This window comes from Anopheles cruzii, chromosome 3 (genome assembly GCF_943734635.1).
Source record: "Anopheles cruzii chromosome 3, idAnoCruzAS_RS32_06, whole genome shotgun sequence".
Lineage (NCBI taxonomy): Eukaryota > Metazoa > Arthropoda > Insecta > Diptera > Culicidae > Anopheles > Anopheles cruzii.
Window position 1 is genome coordinate 11,508,071 of NC_069145.1, and position 23,546 is coordinate 11,531,616.

At 50.4% G+C, this 23,546-nt stretch overlaps 2 protein-coding genes across 2 annotated transcripts; both read right to left on the reverse strand.

Annotated features, from left to right (window-relative positions):
• Positions 1-18,138: 18,138 nt before the first annotated feature.
• Positions 18,139-19,035, reverse strand: LOC128269844 (dynein light chain roadblock-type 2-like). Its single transcript, XM_053007249.1, has 2 exons — positions 19,018-19,035; positions 18,139-18,492 (listed from the first exon to the last, which is right to left on the reverse strand). Exons 1-2 carry the CDS (start codon positions 19,033-19,035, stop codon positions 18,139-18,141), a joined length of 372 nt encoding a protein of 123 aa, XP_052863209.1.
• Positions 18,982-23,382, reverse strand: LOC128269845 (glutaminase liver isoform, mitochondrial-like). Its single transcript, XM_053007250.1, has 4 exons — positions 23,238-23,382; positions 22,939-23,025; positions 20,943-21,039; positions 18,982-20,878 (listed from the first exon to the last, which is right to left on the reverse strand). The coding sequence occupies exons 1-4, from the start codon at positions 23,378-23,380 to the stop codon at positions 19,265-19,267; spliced, it is 1,941 nt and encodes a 646-aa protein (XP_052863210.1). The 5' UTR covers positions 23,381-23,382; the 3' UTR covers positions 18,982-19,264.
• Between the last annotated feature and the right edge of the window lie 164 nt (positions 23,383-23,546).

The following is a 23,546-nucleotide window of genomic DNA, read 5'->3' on the forward strand; positions in this document are numbered from 1 at the left end:
TTAATAAGTAATTACTACTTAACTAAACGAAAAGAGACCAGAGTGTACCAGAGTGTGTGCATCTTGGCAAAAGTTCCATTTCTTCAGTCATTTCGTGCGAGAAACGCCTTCGTAAATTTTGGCCCAGTCCACGACTACGCCCCGAAGGGAACGAAATCAAATTAAGAATCTGTTGACCCGGGGAGTCTGTTAGGGTTGTTAAATATTTGCCGCGGGGAAAATATAAAATCCTAGAATTAAAGCGCGCCCTACGCAAGGTTTGCTTTTTCAATGACAAAAGAGACCCGGTAAGCTAAAGGCTAAGGTAACAATCTCTTAAGCAAGGAACAAAAAGCCAACGGTCTACAGAGAGCACCCGAACACGGCACTACTTGGAAGGTTATGAAACTGTGCTTAAAACGGCAACGCGTTCCCGTGAGGCACCTCTCCTAATGAGCAACCGACGAGCGGCTTTACGCGGAGAGTTTGATTCGAATACGCAAAGACGCAGATCGCAAAGCCACACGCATCAATCACGCCCGCCGCAGCAGACAATTTCAAGCTTTCGCCCGCGCGCGTAAATACGTGGCGCGCGATGAAAGTGAAATTGAATGGGCAAATTTGTTTTGGACTATTTCACCTTCCGAAGTGCAACTTCAGACTCGCTGACGGTCGTCGGCCAACGCTTCGGCCGGTGGATGCGGCGCTGATTTTATTTATTCCCTACCAACCGGCGGATCGGCGGGGCGATCAGGGGTTCGATACGCTCTTTCTAACGGGGGGAGGGTAAAGACACCATTTTCGGCTCGGCAGCCCCCGTTTTTTTTTGCTTCACTTCTGATGGCCAGGAGAAATGCTGTAAAAATGAAACCGAATCCGCCTTCAGGCGGCTGTAACGGCGAAAACGAAAATTTGCCAAAAACCTGCTGGTGGCATCAAACTTTGGTGGTTCCGGGGCAGCCGGGTGTGCCCTGATGGAAGGGGGCCGCACATAAAATGGCCCCAAAAAAGGGTTCTCTGACGGAGGACGATAACAGGAAAACTGGTGGAACCAGGCAGCCGACCCGACCCGACGGGTGACACATAAAATATACTACGGAAAACTGTCCTGCGTGGGGGGGGAGGGTTTGGCCGGGGCGTGCCTCGGTCGAAAGATTACATGTCTCGTGCACGTAATTGGGTAGCCAGAAAAGAGCAGAAAGAAAGAAGGAAACGACACCCATCCCGAGTGCGAACCCCGGAGCTCACTTTTCTCGTCCGTTGACGTGCGCGCTGCGGATGACGGGTCTTTTCTGTTTCCTTCGCGGTCTTCTAAATCTGCCGCGTGATTCGGGGTTTATGAATTTTGCAAAGATTTCGGACACGAGTTACGTTACGCTTCTTCGGAGCAAACATTCAACGAGCAGCCTCGCAATTGTTTGCAATCATCGCCATTAGTGCAGTGGTGACGGAACCTCGACACTGCTCGACGTAATTAACACCCCCGATTTAATTAATGTGCGGTTGCCGGGCACACTAACCCAGAGAGGGCAATGGGTGGCCTGTGGTTAGGGCCCCCCGCGGGGGTTCGCGATGGAATCTTCTCGAGCTTTTACGCTCCGTTTCGGGTTTAGCGGAACCCGTCCATCCCATCGAAGACCCGGGCCCGGTCTGTGGTCAATCCGGTCGCCGCGAGAAGCGATATTAAATTACAATGAGTGTTCAATAAAACCAGCCGGGAGCCGGGGCCAGGGCCGGGACCCGGTAACGGATAACGCTATTCCACCCGACCATATCGATGCGTGCGCGCGTCAAATGAATCGCATCCCCTGGGGGGCCCGGAAAGGCACCACAGCGCCCTGCTCGGCAGGATGCAACCCGCAATGCGTACTGCGGCAGCTGGGCGGATGGCGACACATCGGCGAAAGGATTACATTACCGTCGATGCGGGTGTCCACTTGACGTTGGGCAGCATGCCGCGTCCAATAAAATCCGAAGCGGTCGCCGTGCGGTTCGAATCTTGTTCGACGAGCTTCAGAAAAGGAATCGCTCATCGCTGCATTCAAAGTTTCATGGGATGATTTTGGAAATTTTGAACCCGAAACGAAACGAAAAACGTACGCCCAGCTACACGTTACTTTCACAATCGTTTGGCATCTTAATTTCACGTGCGCAACATGCACGCAAACCCCGGTGTGCCAACGTGGTGCCGATCGTTTGATGTATCGCGATCGCGTGACGGGCACCCATCGCTCCAGTTTATCGCTGTCGAGAGCCTTCACCGCTGAGCGAGAGAGAGAGAGAGAGCGCACACGGCGAGTCCATCTAATCACCATATCTCCATCAATCGTCGTCGCCGTGATTCAGAGTACAGTTGCCGACTGCGGTAACTGCTCAACATCATAATTAATCGGCATCACTCGGACGGGCCCGACGTTGATTGCACCACGTCAGGGGCACCACTGCGGAGTCGGGGTGGGCCGGGCCCGGTGAAAAGTGAAACCGATCGGCTCGAGCCTGACCGTGCATCGACTCGAGCCTGTCGACTGATAGTGAACGCCACCGATGCATGCCAGAGCAGCGCCAATCGGCCGTTCGGCTGCCGATAATTTTATGCTCCGTTAGACAACACTTTGCATCGATCGCATCGCGCCCAGAGCTACGGAGTGACGGATTTAGTGTACGGGTTGCTAAACATGGTTGCTGAACGCTCGGCCCGGCTCCTGGCCCGGCCCGGTCCCGTTTTATCTACTCTCCACGGGTCCCCGGGCGTGTTTGTGGCCTAGCCCGCTGACAAAGTGCTGAATCGGTTGGGGGGTCGCTGTTTGCCGCTATTTTTTCACTTGCTGTTGTCGTATCGTGTTTCCAATCATCGTGTCGGGAGCGGTGCGCGTCATCACTGTGCACTGTGATTCCGCGACAGCAACCGCCATCACCGCCATGCCATGGACAGCAGCATCCTCATCATCACGGTTGAACGACAATGCGTGCGGTTTATCGAGCCTGTTCCGGCTCGAATCAGTGGCTCAGGGTGTATTTTTTGCGTGTTTCGGCTTGTCCAGGATTACGGATCCCATCCCCCCTCCGGCCCGCGAAAAGGGATAATTAATCGTTGGCGCGTACTGCGAACCGGACGGAGGAGATTTGTTTCAATCACCGCAACCGATGTGGATCGGACCGCTGATCGGAGGGTTCTTCACCCAAAAACTGTGGCAGCGTTTCGCAGGATTAGGTTTGAATAAATCGGTTAATTTGCAATTTGCACGCAATCTGATAGGAGCGATACCCGGAGATACCCGAAGATGGGCCCACCCCGTTTGGAGCCGCGATGATTCTATAGGTTTCCAGACAAGGTTGTCATTAATTTTGCTTATTACCTCCTTTGTGTAACTTTCCGGAAGAATCATTTGGTACGAAAATAGCGGAGCCCGAGATCGGTCGGACAATAAAACCCCCTGGAAACCCGGAGTAAGGTTGTGGAGCACGGCCCTGCCCGACCCCCTGCGGCCGTTTATTTTACAAGCGCCCCATTAACCATAAAGTATCGTCTCGTAAATCGTGCCCCGATGGTTGCCAATTTTTGGGCCATCAATTAATAGTTCGCGAATAGCCGAACCGAGCCGCAGTATGTACGGTTTAATTAATTTAACCACAGCCGACCGCGGCCCGCTCGTTCGAAGTAAATGTCGGCATAATGTCGGTCGACGTAAAGACAGTGACCGCCACAAATGGTTCGCCAACTGCCGCGAGATACTTTGGGCAAATTATTTTCCGCAACCCATCAGGAGACAGTGGCCGTCTCCGTCACGCCCAGCCACTACCAAAGGAGACAGAATGGCGCGGTTGCCGGCTTCTTCGACTGCGCGGTACGTTTGGCAGACATTTCTTTGCGAGAACAGTACTGCACCGTACCATATTCTGGGCAGAAGCACCACTCATAAGCGTTAATGTTTACCAAACAGAGTTGGTGGGGCGGCGATGGCGGTCCTGGTGGTCGACCCGAAGGAAACCTGAACCCGAGCCCTAATGTTGTCCTTTCGATTCTGGTGGCTCCCAGCCCACGGGTCCCCGGGAACTGGTGACTGGCGCGATTCTAACGAAAGGCCGCACACCGCAAACGATGCTTCGGGCAGCCAGTAATACTCAGCTCCTCGGGCCGGCCACCGGAGCCGTCCGGCTCCCGGGTAGGCATTATGTGGTCAGAAGAATTCGAAACGGAAAAACCGGAAACATGAGCGCCCGAAACAAAAAGAATTTGATTCTGTTTGCCTACCACAGTACCCCAGCGGCCAGACGCCGCTTCTGGTCAGTTTCAATTAGGAAGGAAATTTGGCGCGACTCCTGAAGAGTTGCTGTGAGTGTTGAACATTCTGTCCAATTTCTATTGTTCTTTCTAGCGGCGGCTTCTACAAAACGGTAACTTGTACTAAGGGTGCTTATTTATGCGCCCTTTTTCACTTACAGTCAATAGATTGCTTTCTGTAAATAAGGACGCGTCCCTTCCAATGGGCCAATTCCAGGAACCAAAGTGCCCCTTTTCCCTGCCCATGACAATGTATTTCTCCCTGCCATTCCAAGAATGCCGGTGGCCATCCACCATCGGCAAGTGCCTTTTTCACACGGAGGCCAAAGCATGTGGATATAAATCATTTCCGATAACGGAGCATAACGTGGCGCTGCCGTTCGGTGGCGAAAAAGAAGGAACACCGTGTGGTGTTGATTCCGGTTTGTGTTCCGAAGCATTTGGGAAGCATTTTGTGAACGCCGTTGCCGTCGCCAGGATCGGAGCTCGATTGGACCGCATGTGCGGAGGAGTTCTGTAATGGAATTTGCCCCAACAACAGCGACACGACATGCTGCTATATAATTCCGATCGATCATTTCTCGGAGCACTCGGAGGAGCAGTCGCGTGTTGTCCTGCTGCTGCGACCGAATTTGCGAGCTCGATTCGGGAGGACATAATGGCCACTTTGAGGTACCATCCCAACAGTGCCATGTCCGTGCCATGTGTTATTCATTTTACATATAATACGGCATAAATCATGATGCCGTACACGCGCACCCGAGAGGCCAAAATGTCACCTCTCGGGCCGCGGCTCGAAAGCCCACTCGAGGCTGGGCCAATATTTCGATCCTGATCCGAGTTGGGATCCGGGACAAAAAATAACTGCGAATCACCGAAAAGCTTCGCCGGAAAGTATCGCCAACAACGATTACGGGAACGGCATAGGCGCCGGTTGCCGTTATTTATTCAACGAGTCCTGGAGCTATGGGCCTGGTATCTAGGCCCTCGGACCTAGGACCCTTGGGCGGGAGATTAATGGCAATAGGAGTGGGCGAGCGGGCGAGTAAGAAACAGTAACTAGCCCCGAAACGGGGGCCCCCGTGTTTCGTGCACCTCATCGATGATAAATGTCATCGAAACAAATTAGACCCGCGCAGTTACTTTTGCTCGCCGATAATGGAATGGTCGTTTATTTTATTACTTTACGATTGCGATCATCGATTGTGGGTCAAGTGAATTATTGGCCACGATGTGATTTCTCTCTCTCTCCCTAATGTTGGTGCCTAATCCGGGAGGTCCTAATGTCTCGTAGGAATAACTGTTAACGCACAAAGGCCTTCCCGAATGGCACTTCTTTACTAAGTTTGCTCCACTTCACGCAGTTCGCGATTATCCAGGTGCTGGCATTTTAGCTTTTCAATAAACCGCCAGAGAGCCAAAGTTCGACGGAGCTTCGGAAGCGTGTCACTCACTAATTCGTTTACGGCTAATCGATTTCCCGACTCGGTCGGGGTCCCTAATCCTCCGACAAAGCTCCGCTCCGAAGTCCACCGGGACCGGAGAGAAAAGTCCCGAGAGCCGTTAGCACGTTGGCGGGCTCGCTGGTGAATGGCTTTCGTTCCGCCAGCCCTAACCATCGTCACCATTATCTGCTGCCACGGCACCAGAAAAGGATGTTTTCGGTGGCCTGCCGCACGGAACGGTCCGGTGGATCGAAGGTAAATTGAAAACATCTATCGTAGTCCGGTCCGGTCCGATGGATGGACAGCGGAACGGTGCGGTTCTTGGGTTCTTTGGGTGTTTTATCTTGTTTCCTCTATACATGGGTTTTATCCGCACATCTTTAACCGTAAGGTAAGCTCCCAAAACGAGGGTCCATCGTCGAGATCGATTCGATGGCATTTCGTTAACTATGCAAAGGGATTCACGGAACCCGGGCGAGGGGTACCGAATGGCATTGGGCTGTCCATCTATCTTCCTACGCACAGTGGAGTGGAGACACGCGGGCGCATGTAGGCGCACCATGAAAGGGTAAGGCGTGACATAAAACATAATCAATAGTGGTGCGTGTAGTACCGGTCTGGGGTTATTAAAAATCCATGCCGCTCAAGCGAACGAATGAACTCCGCCGGTGGACACTCCGGGAATGTTATTCGATTTGTAACGGAATGGCGGTGCAATCAAGAATTTTTCTCTGACCTTCCCTCCGAACCACGGTGGTGTTCGAAAGGGTCCTACGGGAGGGTCGTTTAATTAACTTTGCCCGCGCCCGGGCCAGAGGAGCACTGTTTGATTGTTGAAAGTGGAAAACACGGTCGATGAAAGGCGGTCCGATCCGATCCGGACATGGAACGTTTCGCTCATTTCGCCAAGAAGTTCGTAATTCCGAGAAATTCAATTGATGGGAAAAGATGTTTCCGGGGAACGGCGTGGGGAAGGACAAAGTTTTGTTTTCCCCGCGGGTATCCGGCGATCATGGGGTTACCGCCTTACCGGGTCGGGCCGAGGTTGATCCTTTTCCCGGAATGTGATGATTTAAGGAAAGTTCGCTCCGTCGGGGTAGCTTTATGAAACATAAGTTTCCCAATTATTGTTCAGATCGCTTGTCCAGGAGCAGCTGGATGCTCTGTGTTGCCTGCGATGTTGTTCTAGGATAGGGTTCCCGTTCACTCGGTGAAAGTATGAATAATTCGCTGGGCGATTGATGAAAACTTGTTACCTTTAAATCATCGCCGTTGCTTGGAAAACTTTCTAGTTTGATCACGAGTAAGAGAGTAAAACACGACAGATTTACTGTTCGCCATTAGCATTCATGGGTGAACGCTTCGCGAAAGTTTCTGTTTTATTACGGCTTCCTCCCTTACACACGACCGACCGGTGTTGGGAGTAAATGGAACTAAAGAATAAAACTTCCTCCTTCCTCGCAAAAGCTCGCACAGCGGCATAATATGCTAGTCACAAGGCGTTTTTGTGGCTCGCCTGAAAGAAATTACCAAGTACATTACGACCAGCAGCGTACGGGGCTCGGGCGTCCGACCGGTGTGTGTGCGAGCTGGTGGTTCACGTGCTCTCCAAATAACTTATTTTTTCCATTATTCTTTGACATCCTCGACTTTTCTTTTTGTGCCCTTCCCAAGTACTTCGCATTCAAATTCAAAGATGAGAGGCCTTACCCGGTCGTCCCATCAAAGGACCGTGCGGCGAAGGAGCATGACGTGTGCGCCGGCGGAGAGTGGCGCTGCAATGACTGTTGGAAACTATTATTGCGTGCGGCACAGCACACACAGTGGCGCACAGGATCGAAGGAAATCGCCTTCGCCCAAAACCTGGCTCCCTTGGGAGGTCCCGCTTTGCGTCGAGCCCGCTCCGCCCGGAAACTCCCGAGCTCCATTAAACAATAATAGTTTTTCCGACACTTCACGCGCTCACTCGGGTCCGGAGGCGCGCGCCCGTGACGAAGGAATTCACACGAGAGCCTACCAGCATAGTAGTGCGGCGGGAAATAATGAAAGTATTATTACCCAAAGTGAAATTCGTTGTCGAATGTCCGACCGTGGGGAAGGGGCCATTTACGTGGCATTGCGAAACCGTCCGAATAACCGAAATGGAAGAAGGTCCTGTGCAAACTAATGCCGGCGTAAAGTCTGTCCAGAAAAAAGTAAAACAGATACGGCCCGTACCAGTGAATCTAAATGTCCGCACTGGAAATCCTCAAGGGCTCCCCCGAAGATATTCGAGGAATTTGTGAGCCGCTAGCGGATGGTACGAATTTTTGGTTGGATATTCCAATAAATGCCAACTCGAATGCGTCTGGGGCCTCAATAAACGAAAACATAAACCACACTGTGAAATGGAATGCACGGAACCGGCTACTGGTTAGTTTTTTAAACGAAATTCCACTATAATACGGTAAATCTCATATTTGACAGGGTTTTCTGTGACTCTTGCGTGCGTGAGAGTGGCTAAACCTGCACGGAGTTTGGGATTGAATTTACTGTGCACGGAAAAGCAACCTACTAGCAACACACATAATCATCGTGCGCCTACTTCAAAAACCGCTGCTCGCTAATAGCGTTTTTCTGCGACGTCTCATTATGCCACTTCAGTGCCTACTTGCACGCGTCTATGCTATGCTATAGTTCCATATTTATGTTCCACTTCAGACTTCAACCCCTCGCCGTGAGCCTGGCTAGAGTGACACGGATTTTGCTTACCGTTGCCACCATACAGGTTGTCTTAGGAAAATCTTGCTCCTGACACCCGGTCCGCGAAGAATGCTTGAGACAAACATTGCTTTACGGTGCACAATCCGCCGTGCCACAGAAATGAGCCTGCAGAGTCGTAGATAACAACTTTTAATGTCCAGCCGGTGTACCGGGGTGTATATGGTGTACCGAGTACAAAGCCAAAAACTAGGCCGGCTTGCCAAGAGGTGAAAATTGCTCAAGCCTTCCCAGGACCGAACCCAGCCGGGCGCTAATAATGGAAGGTGATTATCTACACCAGTGCAACATTGTCGGAGGCGAGCGCATTAGCATTAGTCTGAAGGGTTCCGCATATTTAAATGTATATTTTTCTCCCCCAGAGCCACAAACACACACACACAGACGGGCTAAACTTGTTGGTATTTTGAAAGACAGGTCCCCCGGGGAAAAAAGGCTAAATGGCTTCAGGCACCCGCCCGTGCCCGTCGGAAGGCAACACATGAGCACCACGGGCCATTATTTGCATTTTCGGTGACGACGTATCGCACTGGGAAGACTTTTCACGTTTTTGCTAACACAAAATAACGCTAAATTGGGATGCATATGACACGCGGGGTGGTAGCCAACACGGAACACGGTTACTGTGCCCGGGGAAGGCTTTCGCCCGTGAGCTTCTGTGAGCTCCAGCCCGTTTCGTCGGCACAGGAGTGTGGCTGGAAGGACACTTCGGACACCTTCGGTGCCGGTGCCTCGCCGTTAATGAAGTGTCACGCTGACGACCGTTCAGATGTGCCATTTTTTGGCTTCGTATGCGAAAAGGAAAACCCGGAACGCGGGGACACTCGTCTAGTCGTCTCGCCGGAACTGCGGTAAATTAATCAAAATGTTAGAAAAACAACAGAAAAATTTTCGTCTCTCTCTTTTTCTCGCACACACGCACTTAGCTCATGGTGTGATCATACAACTCACCCAATGGCGGATGTGTCTGGGTTCCGGCCGCCGGTTGCGATGCGTCATGTCTAGCCAATTTACGACACGATGCTGCAATTGGCGGCGGATTGTGAATATTTCAATTTGTGGCGGCGGCTCAATGGATCGGCGTAGTATTCTGCTGTGGCTTCGGCTACGTGTTTACGTAGCGGACTGGGGACAAATGAGAGTGACCAATCAGTGGGATGGTCTAGGTGCATTTCGATTTCATCAAATATTCAAGAATCGCCGTCTGCTGTGATCACCGCCGTCTGGTCATCATCGTCACGCAGTGCGGCCTGCAGGGACGACGTGCCGGTGTGTGTGTGTGGTTTATGAGTTTGAACGTAGTTTTTTCCCTCTTTCCGGTTGGCTCATCCCCGGATGGCCAATTGCCAAATTTGGTGCACCGTCCACGGTGGTCAAATACCTTCCCGTCTCGGCCGGAATGTCAATTTATGTGCGCTCATTGCTTTTAGTTTTTTTCAATTTAGCGTCCCATGTCCCTTGGGCCAATATTTAATGAGCACCTACGGGAGGCCAAAGTTCGTGGCGCTTTATCTGCGCCAGACATGATAAAACGGCTGGATTTCGTATGGAACTGGGCCATTAAAGGGGGAGCTCTGCTGGGTATCTAAAAATACACATCCAACGAGTATACCTGCCCCGTTTTGCGTAGCTCCAACCACAGTTCCTCCGAGGTTTCCTCCTTCGCGGCAGGATGAACGGCGTTTCGATTCCCGAAAAGGAGGAAAATCCATCTATCGCATCGTACGCGCAAGATGCCTCAGCGGCCACATAGCATTAACCCAGGAGTGCCGTCGAGTGTAACATTAATTTTTATCTACCCATTATGCGTGACGACCTCTTCCGATTTTCCGGACTTATCTGCTGGGCCGAGAAAAAGATGGTTCGATTCCTGACACACACACACAAACACGAGTACACGTGGAAACGTAAAAACCATTCAGCCATGCGTAAGACGCCATTCATGGAGAAAAGGCAACGTGTAGCGTCGGTTTGTGGGGAAAAATGGATGGTTTATCTGGCTGGGTTTGGTTTTTCCACCCGGTCGGCCTTGGCCAGTTTCGGGTTGTACTTTATTTAATGTATGTAATTTTGCATCACGTTCGTAGAGGTAGGTAGGTTCAGCGCGATAAAGAGGATGAAACAAACGTTTTGTACTTCCAGTTCTATTTGGTTTTTCTGTGATTGGTGATTGAAAGTGCTTAAGCATTCAGCTCGTTTTGCCCTTAACAGTGTTTAAAAAACCACCAAATAAACTACAAGTCTTATCAGGCAATGACTGAATCATTCCGTTTATCAGTCGTTTATATTTTTACAGAACAGAGTGTAAAACCGTTCACCACGATTAGCGTAGCTGAACGAGACCACATTTTCATTATTTAGAATTAGCATCGAAAAAATAAAACATGTTTTATCTCATTAAAGCCGTATGAATATTCATCGTGTCCTTTGGAGCCGATTATGAGCCGACCGAAAGTAGACCTGTTTGGCCCCGACAACCTGTCTGGCTATGCTAATTTGTCTGTTGGATAGTCTGAGTCTGCATCTGAGGCTACACGGGTCGATACAGAAATACATATTTCTCTTGGAGGGATGAAAAGCTTTGCGTATCATCCACCAAATTCGATAAAATTATCCAAACAAACCGTGCTGGCCGATTTGACAAATCATTGTTATCGGATCGAGCAGAAGAACTAACCTTCACCATGACAAGAAGAGGCCTCGTGAATTTGAAGCTTTAGAAACAAAAAAAAAAACCATACATCAAGTGAGGTAACTTTTGGCAGTGCTGTCTCTTATTGAAATTCTGGGCAAATTTCAGAATTCTGACAACATTTACCGACCAGTCCGTCGGTTCGTGGAACACGCTGACGAAACAAGCATTTATCAAACCCCAGACGTATCCGACGATCAAACGATGAGCTGAATGGTTGGTTCGTTTAGCAGATTGTGCTGACATTTCTATTAGATTGTGGTGACATTTCTATTTCTTCAAAGCCCCAACATTCGCCAACATTTGGTGCCCGAGCATTATCGCACTTACTGATTACTGTGAGGCTGACAGCGCCATGTCAAGTGAAGCGAATCATTCCAGTCTTACACATACACGCCACGTCTGCATGCCTATTGAGGGGTGCTTAAATTTCTCTCACGATCGACCATATTCCTTACACCGCAAAAGGACGAAGAAGTAAGTCTTACGGCCCTGATGTCGACACGAACAGATGGGAGAATAAATTGGCGACGCGGCATGATCCGAAGTGTGTTTTACCGCAGAAAATGTTGTCTTTAACGAATGATGGTTGGTCCGAAGGTCGGTCGACCCCCGTCTCGGCCTGTTATTTGAAAAACTCGTCTTTCTTTTACTAGCACATCTTGCTGCCGGGCATCGGCGGACCGTTATGGCCGAGGGCTTTCCGAACGATGACTCATCGAAGAGCTGAATAGAAACGGAAAGTTGTTCGCCTTATTCTGAGTCATCTCCGACGAAACATTCTTCTCGCTGAGGCACATCGCCGTTGGTGATTGTATCTCGTGATGTGTGTTATTTTATGATTAGTTCGTGTCTTTTCGCTTCCCTTTTGATGGTTTAAAGCAGAGTCTTCGCCATCATTGGCATCGTTTTAGTGTCACGGTCTTTGTCAGGAGCGATTGATTAGCGTGCAGCCAACACACCAACCAGCGTCACCATCATCGGCATTACAATCTTATCTGATAGTCTTACTGGGTCGTTTGGCCAGCATTCTCCGGGGAAGCCAAGTCCGCCCTCGGGCGAGAAGACGCTCGTCTTTCGGGTGGAATTTTAACCGAAAACACGATAAAATCTCGAATCATCAAATTCCGTGCCCTTGGCGGACTTGGGGAGGATAGTGTACAACAAAGTTTCAGTTTGTGGCTCGTGCCACCAAAAGACGTGGAATGTTCCAGGGCGTCGGCGGGAACAGCGTCACGTTTTTCAGATTGAAATGAAGTTCGGTTGGGCACTCGGTCTCGTAACATTAAGTGTGCCAAGAACGTTTTTTGTGCCCAGACCCCCGGTCACCATGCCCTTGGTTCTTGGCAGACAAAAAGCAGTTTTAGTTGCATCGCGTTTAGGTTTTATGCTGTGCCGTTGACCTGATTAAACGCCGGATTCGTGGACACGTTTTGTATTATTGCTAAACTTTGTATGTTATGCTGTGTTAAAGGTATTTCCAGGAATACTTCAATATTGCTTCAACGGTCATCAAAAGAATGTTTTTATCCCTTTCGCGTTTCGACAGAATCCACAACCCTCAAGTTTGCTGTTTCGTAATCCTGGCGGCTTTTAATGTGCGGATTAATTTGCCCTTTGCCCGCCCGAGGACTGAGACTCATTCTGGACAAAAAGACACAAAACCAACTTACACAATGCACAATCCAGAGGATTTGTGGAAAGTTGTTGGAAGTAACAGAAGGCAACAGCGTAAAAAAAGCGAAACACTGATGCAGATTGCTCGGTTCTTCCCACCCCGGGAATCCATCCTTGGGAGAGCAACGATAACGAGACATCTTATAGGCATTTCTGCCCTGCCCCCGGGTTCTCCGAATCTCACCAACAACAGACACAATCTGCAACTGCAAACGAAGCAAAGAACTTGAGACGAACGTAACCTACATTTATCTCTCCGCCGAGCGCCGTTGTTTTGCAGCGATCGTGTTATTTTGCTTCCACAATGCCGAGCGACATCTTTCCTATCACCATCGAATGTCGTCTGCGAACGGTTTGTTTTTTCCCAGAAATGGGTCATTTTCTACATCTTGTGCCATCAGCACACCACGGAAGAACGCAGAAAAGGCGACGGTTTGCACCGTAATGCGCGTGCAAAGATTACTCTCGAAGGGTGAAAGAAACTGGACCAAAACCGTGCCATTGCCGGCCCTGTTCTATAGAATATCTTCCTGCTCAGTTGCGACGCGTTGGGGTTTAGTTTCGAATGCGATGCCCGCGGCATTATTGTGGACGTATTATGAATACAAATACTGGTGGCCTTCCCAGGAATGTCGCGAACTGATACGACTGAAGGAGAAAATGTAAGCGACGTTGACGCGATCTACACACATCTCCGAGACCCATTGAGGGTTTTGCGTTACGGCAGCATCTTCACGACAACAACCGCAAAGAGTACACCCCAGAAGGGGATGGCTCAACTTTTGCATTTCTGAAAAGCTGTCTTTCTCCCGTTGCTATCGACATCAAAGAGTGAAGGTTATGTGAACAGAAAAAGTGGCGTGGAGGCCACAGTTTTCCATTTTGCAGCATTCACCAATTTTATTCACTTTCTACGGTGCTGGAAGTGTGTTGCTTTTGCAGCTTATTTAACCGGACACACGCAAGTGGAGCCGGTGAAGAACGGGCTTAAATATTTGAGAATTTCCGCCTGCGGTTGAAGCGTGGCACACAGGAGATGCTAATGTATGCCCTGACCGGATGAACATCGGAGCAGGGATTTTCATGAATAACTGAAACCGAGTCCGACCTCTAGTAAAAGCGAAACCCTGACCTAAAAACGGCATCGAAATGTTGTGACTGACACAACATTCTAGAACTTTACTCAACTAAAGGTAGTAAATGTCGTCGTAATGAGTAAAGTTTAACGTTTAACGTTTACAAACACTGACAACTTCCATTTTAGTCGAAAACTTTGTTTTGTTTTTTACTACCCGCCCCAAAGTGGACGCTTCTTTCATAAGCACCAAACAGCTGCAATGTTGTCTTTGAATCACCCCGAGCTAAAGCCCCTTTTGTGGACATTATTTCACACCAGTGCCTTTGCGCACTGCTCCTCTGGGTGGAGTGAAGAAAAAAGTAATTAAGTTGCGTCAATGCCGCCGGCAAGCATCGTTGAGAGCGGGCCACGTGTTCTGGGTCATACGGCACACGCGGGCGCGGGCAGCCCGCCACACTATTTGTCATAGCAAGATTCCTTAACTAACCCACTGCTGCTGTCGTTTGCCGGACAGTTGTTAAATATTTGCCAGATGGAACCGTTTAAACACACACCCATTCGGCCGCTGCTCATTCGCCACACAGATGGTCATTTTGGGTGTACCTTTTTTTCTCGTTTCACCCCACAGCAGCAGTAGCAGCATCATTGTCGGGGATTGGAATCTCTTATCAAATAAAAAAGAAGACAACCGTTCGATTCATTCGTGATGCGGGGCGTCCTGTACGGAACTTATTCCGGTCCAACCGGTCGCTGGGTGTTTTTTTTTCGAGCAACGTGCCCAATATTTTAATGCGACGCTTCCGAGATGGCAAGGTCACCAGCGCCTCTGTGGGGAGCCTCAAATCAAGACGAAAACCCGCCCCTGCAGCGGCTTAGTTGTGCTGGACCGTATTTTCCAAACTTCCCTTGTTTGCCGTTGGTGAACCGAAGATGGTCACCAAAGTTTTCGAAAGAGCACAAGCCGAGCGGCAACTGATCCGGGCTTTTTTTTTTCGTCGAAGATGTGTCGTTTCGCAGGCTCGGAAAAATGGAAGGACAAAGTTGGAACGTTGTTTAAGTTCTTCGTTCCCCACGGGGGTGATAAGATCGCACAAAATCGAATCGCCACCGCCAGGCCCGAAACGAGAAGAAGAAACATCGCAAGCTGTGGTTTATGAGAATTGTTTTGGGGTCATTTTGAACTCGGAGCCACTTTCTGCGGGGCTAGCGTTTGCTGGCCAACCGCCGGTGAAATAGTGACAAACTTTTATGTGCTAAATCAATGATCGTCTCTCGGTCCGGCAAAGTGGTGCGAATCGCGGCGCCATCGAATGCGAAAGAAAAAGATCTGAATAAATTCCGGATTACCGTAATATGGAATTACGTTCGAAATTTATTCCCAAAACGGTTCGGGCAGATGATGGATTTGGTTCAAAATAGAATTTGTAAACGATATACACTCTGAACGGTGAGTAGCGCCCTTAAGTTGAAGTGGCCCCGGCCACCAGATGCACTGATAGAGCAGCGAAGAACACTTGCCGAGAGGTGATACGAACGAAAGGAAATCGTATTGCCGGTTGGAAATGGGAGCAGCATAAGCGGTTCTCATTGACTCGAGCGTTTCCTTAGCGCCATTTCTTATGCGCTTCCTGCGGCCAAACACCAGTCGGTCTCGGTCTCGGTAGCAATCGATGGTTTCGCTTCGCCCGGGTTTCGAGAATGCCCATATTTTCTTACGCTCCGCTGCTGGTACGTAGGAACAGTCTGCACTTCGGTGCTGAAAATCATAAACCCGGTGCCCGTGCTCGTGACGGTAAGCGGATACGGGTAACATACGGGGTGGTAGCTCCAGGGCGGACAGCTCGCGTTCGCATAACGCAACCGAGGTGTCGGGACGCACCAAAACTGGTTCTTCGGTCCCACCCGAAACGCGCCAGACAGCAGAAAAGAGCTAGGGGGGTTTCCAGAAAACAAACGGCCCCCTTGTCGTGCGGGTCAGCATAAACCACCCTCCCCCTACAACACATAAGCCGCCGGGGATTCATGTTACCCGATGCGATTCTGGCGTAGTTCACACCACCTAGCCAGTCTCGCGGAATGCACACTGCGGAATTGCCCATTGCAGCGCCACAGTGTACGCAAGTGCGGCGACCCCACGATGAAAGAATGTTTTTGTAAGAAATCCAAGCGAACGAGCCCCTTTTTCTCACATCGATGAGCCGAGAGGTGAGAAAGCGTGCAACGCAGAATGCTGCTGCATCTCAGCAGGCGAGCCTCCCGATGTTCACTCCGGCTCATCGCGTCTCACGGCTCGTTACTCACCGTTCCCGATTGATTCCAGGCACAAAATTGTGATAATAAATTATTATTTAACAAAAGCATTTTTCTTGGTACTTTAATCGGGGCGCTTGACATGCGTCAGAGGCGAAGGACGGACGATGGTGCACGCTGATTCATCGGCCATTTATGCAACTGCCGTGCTGCGTAAGCAAAAGAGTTTAAACATTCTTTTCGTCAACTTCTTCTGGTCCTTCGCGTTCCGATGCACGCTTTTATCTTATCACCAACCACGGTTGGGGCTCACACGAAACTGACGTTTCACGCACACGCGCACACGGTGGCCGCGCGGTGCCAACCACCATTACACACGCGGGCCGCAACACGCGTTTCTGGGCCACCCAAAGGCCGCAAGATGGGCTCATTAATTCAACGCGACAAAACAGAACGCGAAAAAAAAAAATACGAACCACCAATGCCGCAGGCAAAAACAAATCAATCTTCTACAGCCACGGCTCACTAATCGCTCGGGCCGATTTGGCTTCTCACCAGCGTCTTTGGGTGGCGCAAGTCACAAGAAGGAGGGAGACGAGACGGTTCTCTCACGTGCCGCAGGACTCCCGGGAGCCGGGAATCGATCGGGAAGCCTGCGAACGAGAATTTACCTTTTTAACGCCTTCCGGACGTTCCGCGTTCGTTGGTGGATTTTTGGTGCTAAGAGGATAAAACTCTGTCGTGTCGTGTTGGGTCAAAAGGACTCGCTGAGTGCTGGATTCAACAATACGGCACACGGTGAAGTAGCACGCGGCAGCACTTGTTTCTTTTTTTCGTTGTCGAAGCTTACGCTTCTGTGTACACAAGCCACTAACACATGCACAGACAAACTCACGGAACGGTCGGTGGCTTACAATCAACGCATTCATTCACAACTTCGCTGACACTTTCCGCGAGCTTTTTTTGTGGGCCACAAGCGGACGCAAACCCCGCTTGTAATGCCTGGCGCCGAGATTGCAATCTGGCAAATCGATTTCCGGTTTCCGCCGATCTGGGTGGGTGGGCCACCGACTGGGAGTGGCAGCGTAAAGCGGCTGCCACGGTCGAGCTTTGCACTATCTTTTCAAACCGCAAACACAATAATCTCACTAACGCGTACCACTTCGAAGGGCCCGATCCGTGCTGCGTGTGAAGCCCATAGAAAGTGTGGGGCCCACAGCGGGAGAGAGAAAGAGAGAGAAGGAAAAACACAAGATTCTAGCCCGTACTCCGGAAGACACGCGTGCACCACCACCAACAACCGGACGCGACCGAAGTACAAACTCGTTTGCGCGGACGTGCCTTTTTCGCGCTGCAACTGCTGAAGGCGTGCGATGAGGCTTTCCTTTACGAGAATGAGGCTCTACACGGAATTTCTCTTCGCATTCCCTCTCTTTCTCACTCTTCTCTCATTTTGTGGTGTTTTAGCCACAAAAACGCCTTAAACACGCAGCTCGCGATATACGCAAGACGCGCAAGCACATCCGCTCACGCGAGACCCTTTCGATTCACCTGTTTTTGCTCTCTTCTCCAAACCAAAGCACTCTCTCTCTCTGTCTCCACGCTTGAGTGTGCTGCGGATTCTCTCTGACACACGTACTCCAACTCATTTGTTGTTTGTTGATGTTCTCTCGCGTGTGCGACGCGCTACTGTTGCTCTCTTTTACTCTTGGTAGGTCTCTTTCTTTCTCGGTGAACTGTCACTTCTCGGAACCGTTACGGCGTTACGAAGCGTTACCGTTTCATCTTCGGAAAGGGAGCAGCGCCATGTGGAAATTTTGCTTGAGAAATAATTTAAAAAGATTTATTCGCATTCTTCAAAAACATTTGTAATCTAGAAATAAACATTCCAAATATATTGTTCGATGCAAGCAGTTTATTTGAACGATACTCGTAACGAGTTAAGATTGTTGCACCGAAAAGTTGGACCTCGGAACTATTCGGGAGCCTGCACCACAATGAACAGCAGTCCGTGCTCCGGGTCGGTGCTGATGATTGCCTCATTGTGACGCGTTCTGATGCGCAGCATTAGAAACTCATCGTCCGCATCGAGCGAGTCCACAAAGTAGCTAGCTTTATCCTTTAAACTAGCATACAGACCGGCGGTCGTCACCGTATCGTTTGAATTGGCGATCGTCGAACGGACGGGGTGTCCTTCCGCGTTCATTACGATCACCTGCTTCACCAGCCGTATCTTGCAGGCACGCTCGAAGCAATGATCAAGGTACTTTTCATGCAGATTTTCTGGCTCCGGTTCCGGCTCGGGTGGCGGTACACTTGGTGGTTTTTCCTACGGCACGACAAATAGTGAGTTAACACAAAATTGGGCGGACAAATTGATAGACAACATTTCACCGCTAGTTCCTACCATATCCTTCTGGATCAGTCGGTGGTTGATGAGGGACTGCGGATCATTCAACAAACTCCACACTTCTACTCTGCGGTCAGAGGACACTGAATCCTTCCGTTCCCCTCACCACATAATAGAAAAATTGACTTGACTAGACATTAATCATAGAAAAGAGGGGACCGCTATGCTAATTCACCCCTTTTTAGAACGGTGTCGTTTGACATATGTTCTTGTCGTTTGGGCGGGCGCTACAAACCATGGTTTATTGGTCCTCCTTCCAATAATAGTTTTCTAATTTTTGGTTATTTTTCGATTCGGGTGTGGGTCTTTCCAGGTGACTTTGTCTAGCAGTAAGAGAGGCTTGTAGACAGTTTACATTTCCCAAAGAAGGGTGTTTTTATTGATTTACACTCATTCGATACAGTTTTTTCTGCTCTCCCCTTCGGAAAAGCTTAATTGACGTACATAAATGACTATGAGCATGACGGAACACACAAATGGACATGAATAGTAACATCTAGCTGGTGCGTAGCAATGACGCCAAGATCTGGAACATTGGTATCAATCTCTTCTAAATCGCAGAAACAGTTATTGTCCTCGTTATGGTAGTTGTTTCGATTATTGCGGTACTGTGCTTCTTACGGGCGCGTAAGCATGAGAGATTCCGGAGAGATTGTTTCGTCTCCACCTTTCGCACCTAACTATCCCCGCGTTAAGACAGGATATCCGGTTTCCCCGAAGGTTTAGACCTCGTCCCTTTCCCACTCGACGAGTCGCTGTCCTGATCGGAATTGTAGCCCGTTTCGGTGGTGTTGGTCGTTCCGAGCGATTGCGCCTTCAGCACTTTCTCTTCCCACTGCCGCAGCAGCGCGACGATGTCCTCGTGGCCAAATGTTTCCGCCTCATCGACCGGCCGATTGCCCCAACGATCTTTCGGATCGTGCGGCACACCGCAGTGCTCGAGCAGGAAGCGCACACACTCAAAGTGTCCCTCGGCACTGGCCAGATGGAGCGCGGTGCGTCCATCGTAGTCCGACAGCGTAATGTCCATGCCGGACAACTTGTGACGTCGCAGTGCGGTTACGTCACCGATGGCCGCAGAAAACAGTAGGTTCACCACCGACAGACCTTTCGTTTCGTACCGGTGGCGCCGTGGGTCCTTCTTGTTCGAACCGTGCTTCAGGTTGTCGTACAGGTGAAAGTTGAACACGTCGACCAGTTCCTTACAGAACTGCACCCCCCGGCAGCTGTTACCCAGTGGATCGAGCGGAGGCGACCACATGAATATGCCCACCACGTTCGGTATGACGAGCATGACGCCACCGGAAACGCCCGATTTCGCCGGCAAGCCCACCTTGAACGCAAACTGCCCGCTAAAGTCGTACATTCCGCAGGAATGCATCAGCGACAAGACATCGCGCACATTTCCGGACTGTAGGACACGCTCCTCGGTCAGCGGACAGATGCCACCGTTGGCAAGGGTGGCCGCCACAACCGACATGGTATCGCAGGTCACCTCCATCGAGCAGATTTGGAAGTAAAAGTCCATACACTCGCGCAGGTTCGTCTTCTCCGGGTAGCACTTGTGCTCGCGCATGTAGAACCCGAGCGCGTAGTTCCGATCGGCGGCCTCCCGTTCCGACAGGAACACCGAGTTGTTGAACCCGAACGTCTCATTGCCGGACATCCGGCAGAACCACGACTGCGCGTAGTCGAACTTCTCCGCCAGCGTCATGTCCGGGTGGACGAGCGTCTTCAGGATCGCGCAGGTTAGGATCGCACCGGCATTGATCATCGGATTGTGGGGCTTCTTTTCATAGTCCAGCACAAGCTCGTTAAAGTTTCGGCCACTCGGTTCCTGGCCGATGTACTGGTGGACCACCTTCGGTCCCAGCTTCTCCAGGGCGATGGCGTACGTCAGCGGTTTGCTGCAGCTCTGCAGTGTGAAGGGGATGCTCGTGTCACCGATCGAGAACCGTTGACCATCGATCGTACACACACTGACACCCCAGTAGTCGGGGTTGACGCGCGACAGCTGCGGTATGTAGGTGGCCACCTTGCCGTCCGTATTACTTTTGCACTTCCAGTAGATCTCTTCGATGTCCTTCGTGAAACCTTGGAAGTCGGGCACGACAAACTGGTGGCGGAAGGCGCGGGCGATCAGCACAATGTTTGGAGCGATCACGGCCTTGAACGTTTCCTCGTTCAGTTGCTGCGTGTGCGGTGACCCATTCTCGTAGTTGCTCAGCTTATGGACGCGCTTCAGGTTTTCCATCATCTCCTGTATGCGTGGATCCGTCCGCCGGATTCCGATCGTTCGCAGTTCCTGTTTTAACAGCACGAATCACTGATCAAACAGCTGTCGGTAAGGACTCGAGCGATCAACTTACCGCAAGAAACTTTCCCATATTGACCGTTCCTGTGTCTTTATTTTTGAAGATCTGGAACAGCTGATCCTCCGAGTGCTTCTTATCCGAATCGCGCTGGCTGGAGATGGAGAAAAATTGAGCACAAACGCCTATTAGAGAGTTAAACCATGCGGAGGGTTCGTCGCTTGGTGCTAGAACGAAAGACTTGATCGAACGGTGTTCAATATCACTTCGAACTGATTTTCACGCATAACCATTATTGAAGACGCACGTGATAATTGACTTGTTTTCATGTTTCATGAAAAAAGATCTCCCATTAAACGACGTAGTTTGCCTGCAATACCTTGAGTTCTTGAAATCCTGTTCAATTAACACTGTGATCTCCGACAACATCACCGAGACCGAGTCTTCCCTGACTGCGCAGCCCTCCCTGCGATAAACCATTACGAGGAAACAACCCCGGGCCGTAGACTTAGCTGTGAAACAAATAATGAAACGGCGTTTCATGTTTCGTACCTCACGAAGTTGGCCAGCAACTTAACGAACGCTTCGCGCTGCTGTGCGGTCACCTCATTGCTCGTCGTCCGTCTAAGCTCCTGGAACGTTTGGTCGCACACCATCTCCTGATCGGAGGTTTCATCGTCCATTAGGTTTTCCATAAGATCACCCATTTTCGAAACTTTTCGTTCACCAAACGTCCACTCACAGAACCTCCCAGGACACTTTCGCTTGAGACACCACTCGTTCTACGCCACAAGAGCAACTACTAGAGTTTCACAAAAAGCTGTTCGTTTTGGGAAATTGATCGATTCCCGATCGCCCGTATCCGAAAACTGGCGATGGCGCACTATCAGTGAATCTGTCGCTGCGCGGCGGCTTTTATTCGCTCGCCGTGCTCGAAGGCGCTCCACACAAACTTGCCCTAATCTGTGGCTGTATCGGTGGAGGTGCGATAAAAGTGTAACGATAAGCGTGTGGAAAAACGCACCAAGGGAGCGTTACTGTTTGATTGTTGATCAAAAGTAGCTCCATTAGCAGCGTCCAGTTTCTTCTTCCCCCCCCCCTGGTCGTCAGTTGATTCATCCAACAATGGCAACAATGGCGGCTGAAGCTTTCGTTACCGATCGACGACGGTGGAGGTTGCAAATTATATCAAACGCCATCTAATGCTGTTACCAATAGATCAAACTCTAACGCGCCCTGGAGGCCGGATAAGGATGGCATCGGGAGAGTGATTAGTGGGGAGCTCGTGGCGTGACGTGACGTATTGCGAAGCTAGGAAACGGCTACCGCTTTAAAATGGCAGGCGGATGCTAACGACTGCGAGTCAATATTTGGTTCCATGCTTAGCGCCACTGTTAGCGGACTAAGCAATGTGCAGACAGCTAGACCCCGAGTGGCTGTTTATGCCAAACTTGCGCCAAGTAATTTGGGCCGCCATGCCGACGTTGCTGCGACGAAGGCTAGAAAGGGCTCGTCCCGCGTAGTGCCTAATATAGGCACTGGTAGTGGTGTCCGCCTTTTTTGGGGTGCAGTTTTCTATTACACCGCATCAAAACAATCCACGTAACCTGTCTGCGCCATCAGCCGCCAATGTTAAACTCTCATGAAGGTGATAACCACCGCACAAAGCTGACGTATCTGTGACGTAGCAGAAATCACTGTTTACCGGGACCGTTCACCGTTCACCGGGTCTTGGCTTATCTTCCGGCGGAAGATTTCGGATAGACGCGATGTGTCTGCGCTGATCAGCAATGATGCCCAAGCTTGTCTACACACTCGTCCGTGGCGTAGCCCATCATTGAATGTTGCACACACCTTGCCAGGAGAACAAACACCGGGGTGATACATTTGTTTCGTCAACAGCCGACCTACACGGAACCAGTTCAATGCTGCTAGGGGCGCATGATTCCGACGTGAATCAGACGCACTTTTCGTGGTTCGACATTCTTGTCTGCTGTTTCGAAATTTGGTCACAATGCTACCGATTCAGTTTCCTGCAGTCCGAACTACTTACTGTTCGATCTGTGGCGGTGGACGCTTTCGGTCGTCATAGTAAAAGTCCGCTTTCCCGCTGAGCTGTCGCCTCGAGGAGTGCTGAAGTCTGTGGAGAAGAGTGAAAATGGAATTTCTGCAACGGATTTCGCAACGTGGCTTGTTTTGAATGGTACGCTCGTGTAAGTTTTGATGCTGTGGTGCGACACAGAACGTGAATCATCGTGGCTCCTTCACTGGACCGTGCCGTGGCTGGGAGGTCTGATCGCGGCTCGTGCCAAACTGGCTTGCGGCGGTGGCGGTTGCTCGGATTCTAATTACCTGGCTCTGCAGCTGTCTCCGGGTGCGGGCTTCTCGATGACCGTCGTCTGGTGGGTCGCCAATGATCGGCATCGGACGCTAACGCCACACTGCAGCTGATGTGTGAAGTTGGATAGATTTACACAAAAGCGTGACATGTTCATTTCCGATTTTTCACGCCCAATAACCGTAGGTCACTACAACTGGGTCAAACTCGCTTTTACACGAGCAAAGCTACCGAAGGATACTAGACCGTTGGACGGATATTGTTAGTGAAGCTGATGACCTTTTTTATGGGCCCGAAGCAAAATCGATTCTTTTTCCCGCTAA

Coding starts and splice junctions, on each gene's coding strand:
- LOC128269845 (XM_053007250.1), bottom strand. CDS start 23,380: ATGAACATGTCACGCTTTTGTGTAAATCTATCCAACTTCACACATCAG. Junction 23,026..23,237: donor GGAGACAGCTGCAGAGCCAG/GTAATTAGAATC, acceptor TCTTCTCCACAG/ACTTCAGCACTCCTCGAGGC. Junction 20,879..20,942: donor ATATGGGAAAGTTTCTTGCG/GTAAGTTGATCG, acceptor CTGTTAAAACAG/GAACTGCGAACGATCGGAAT.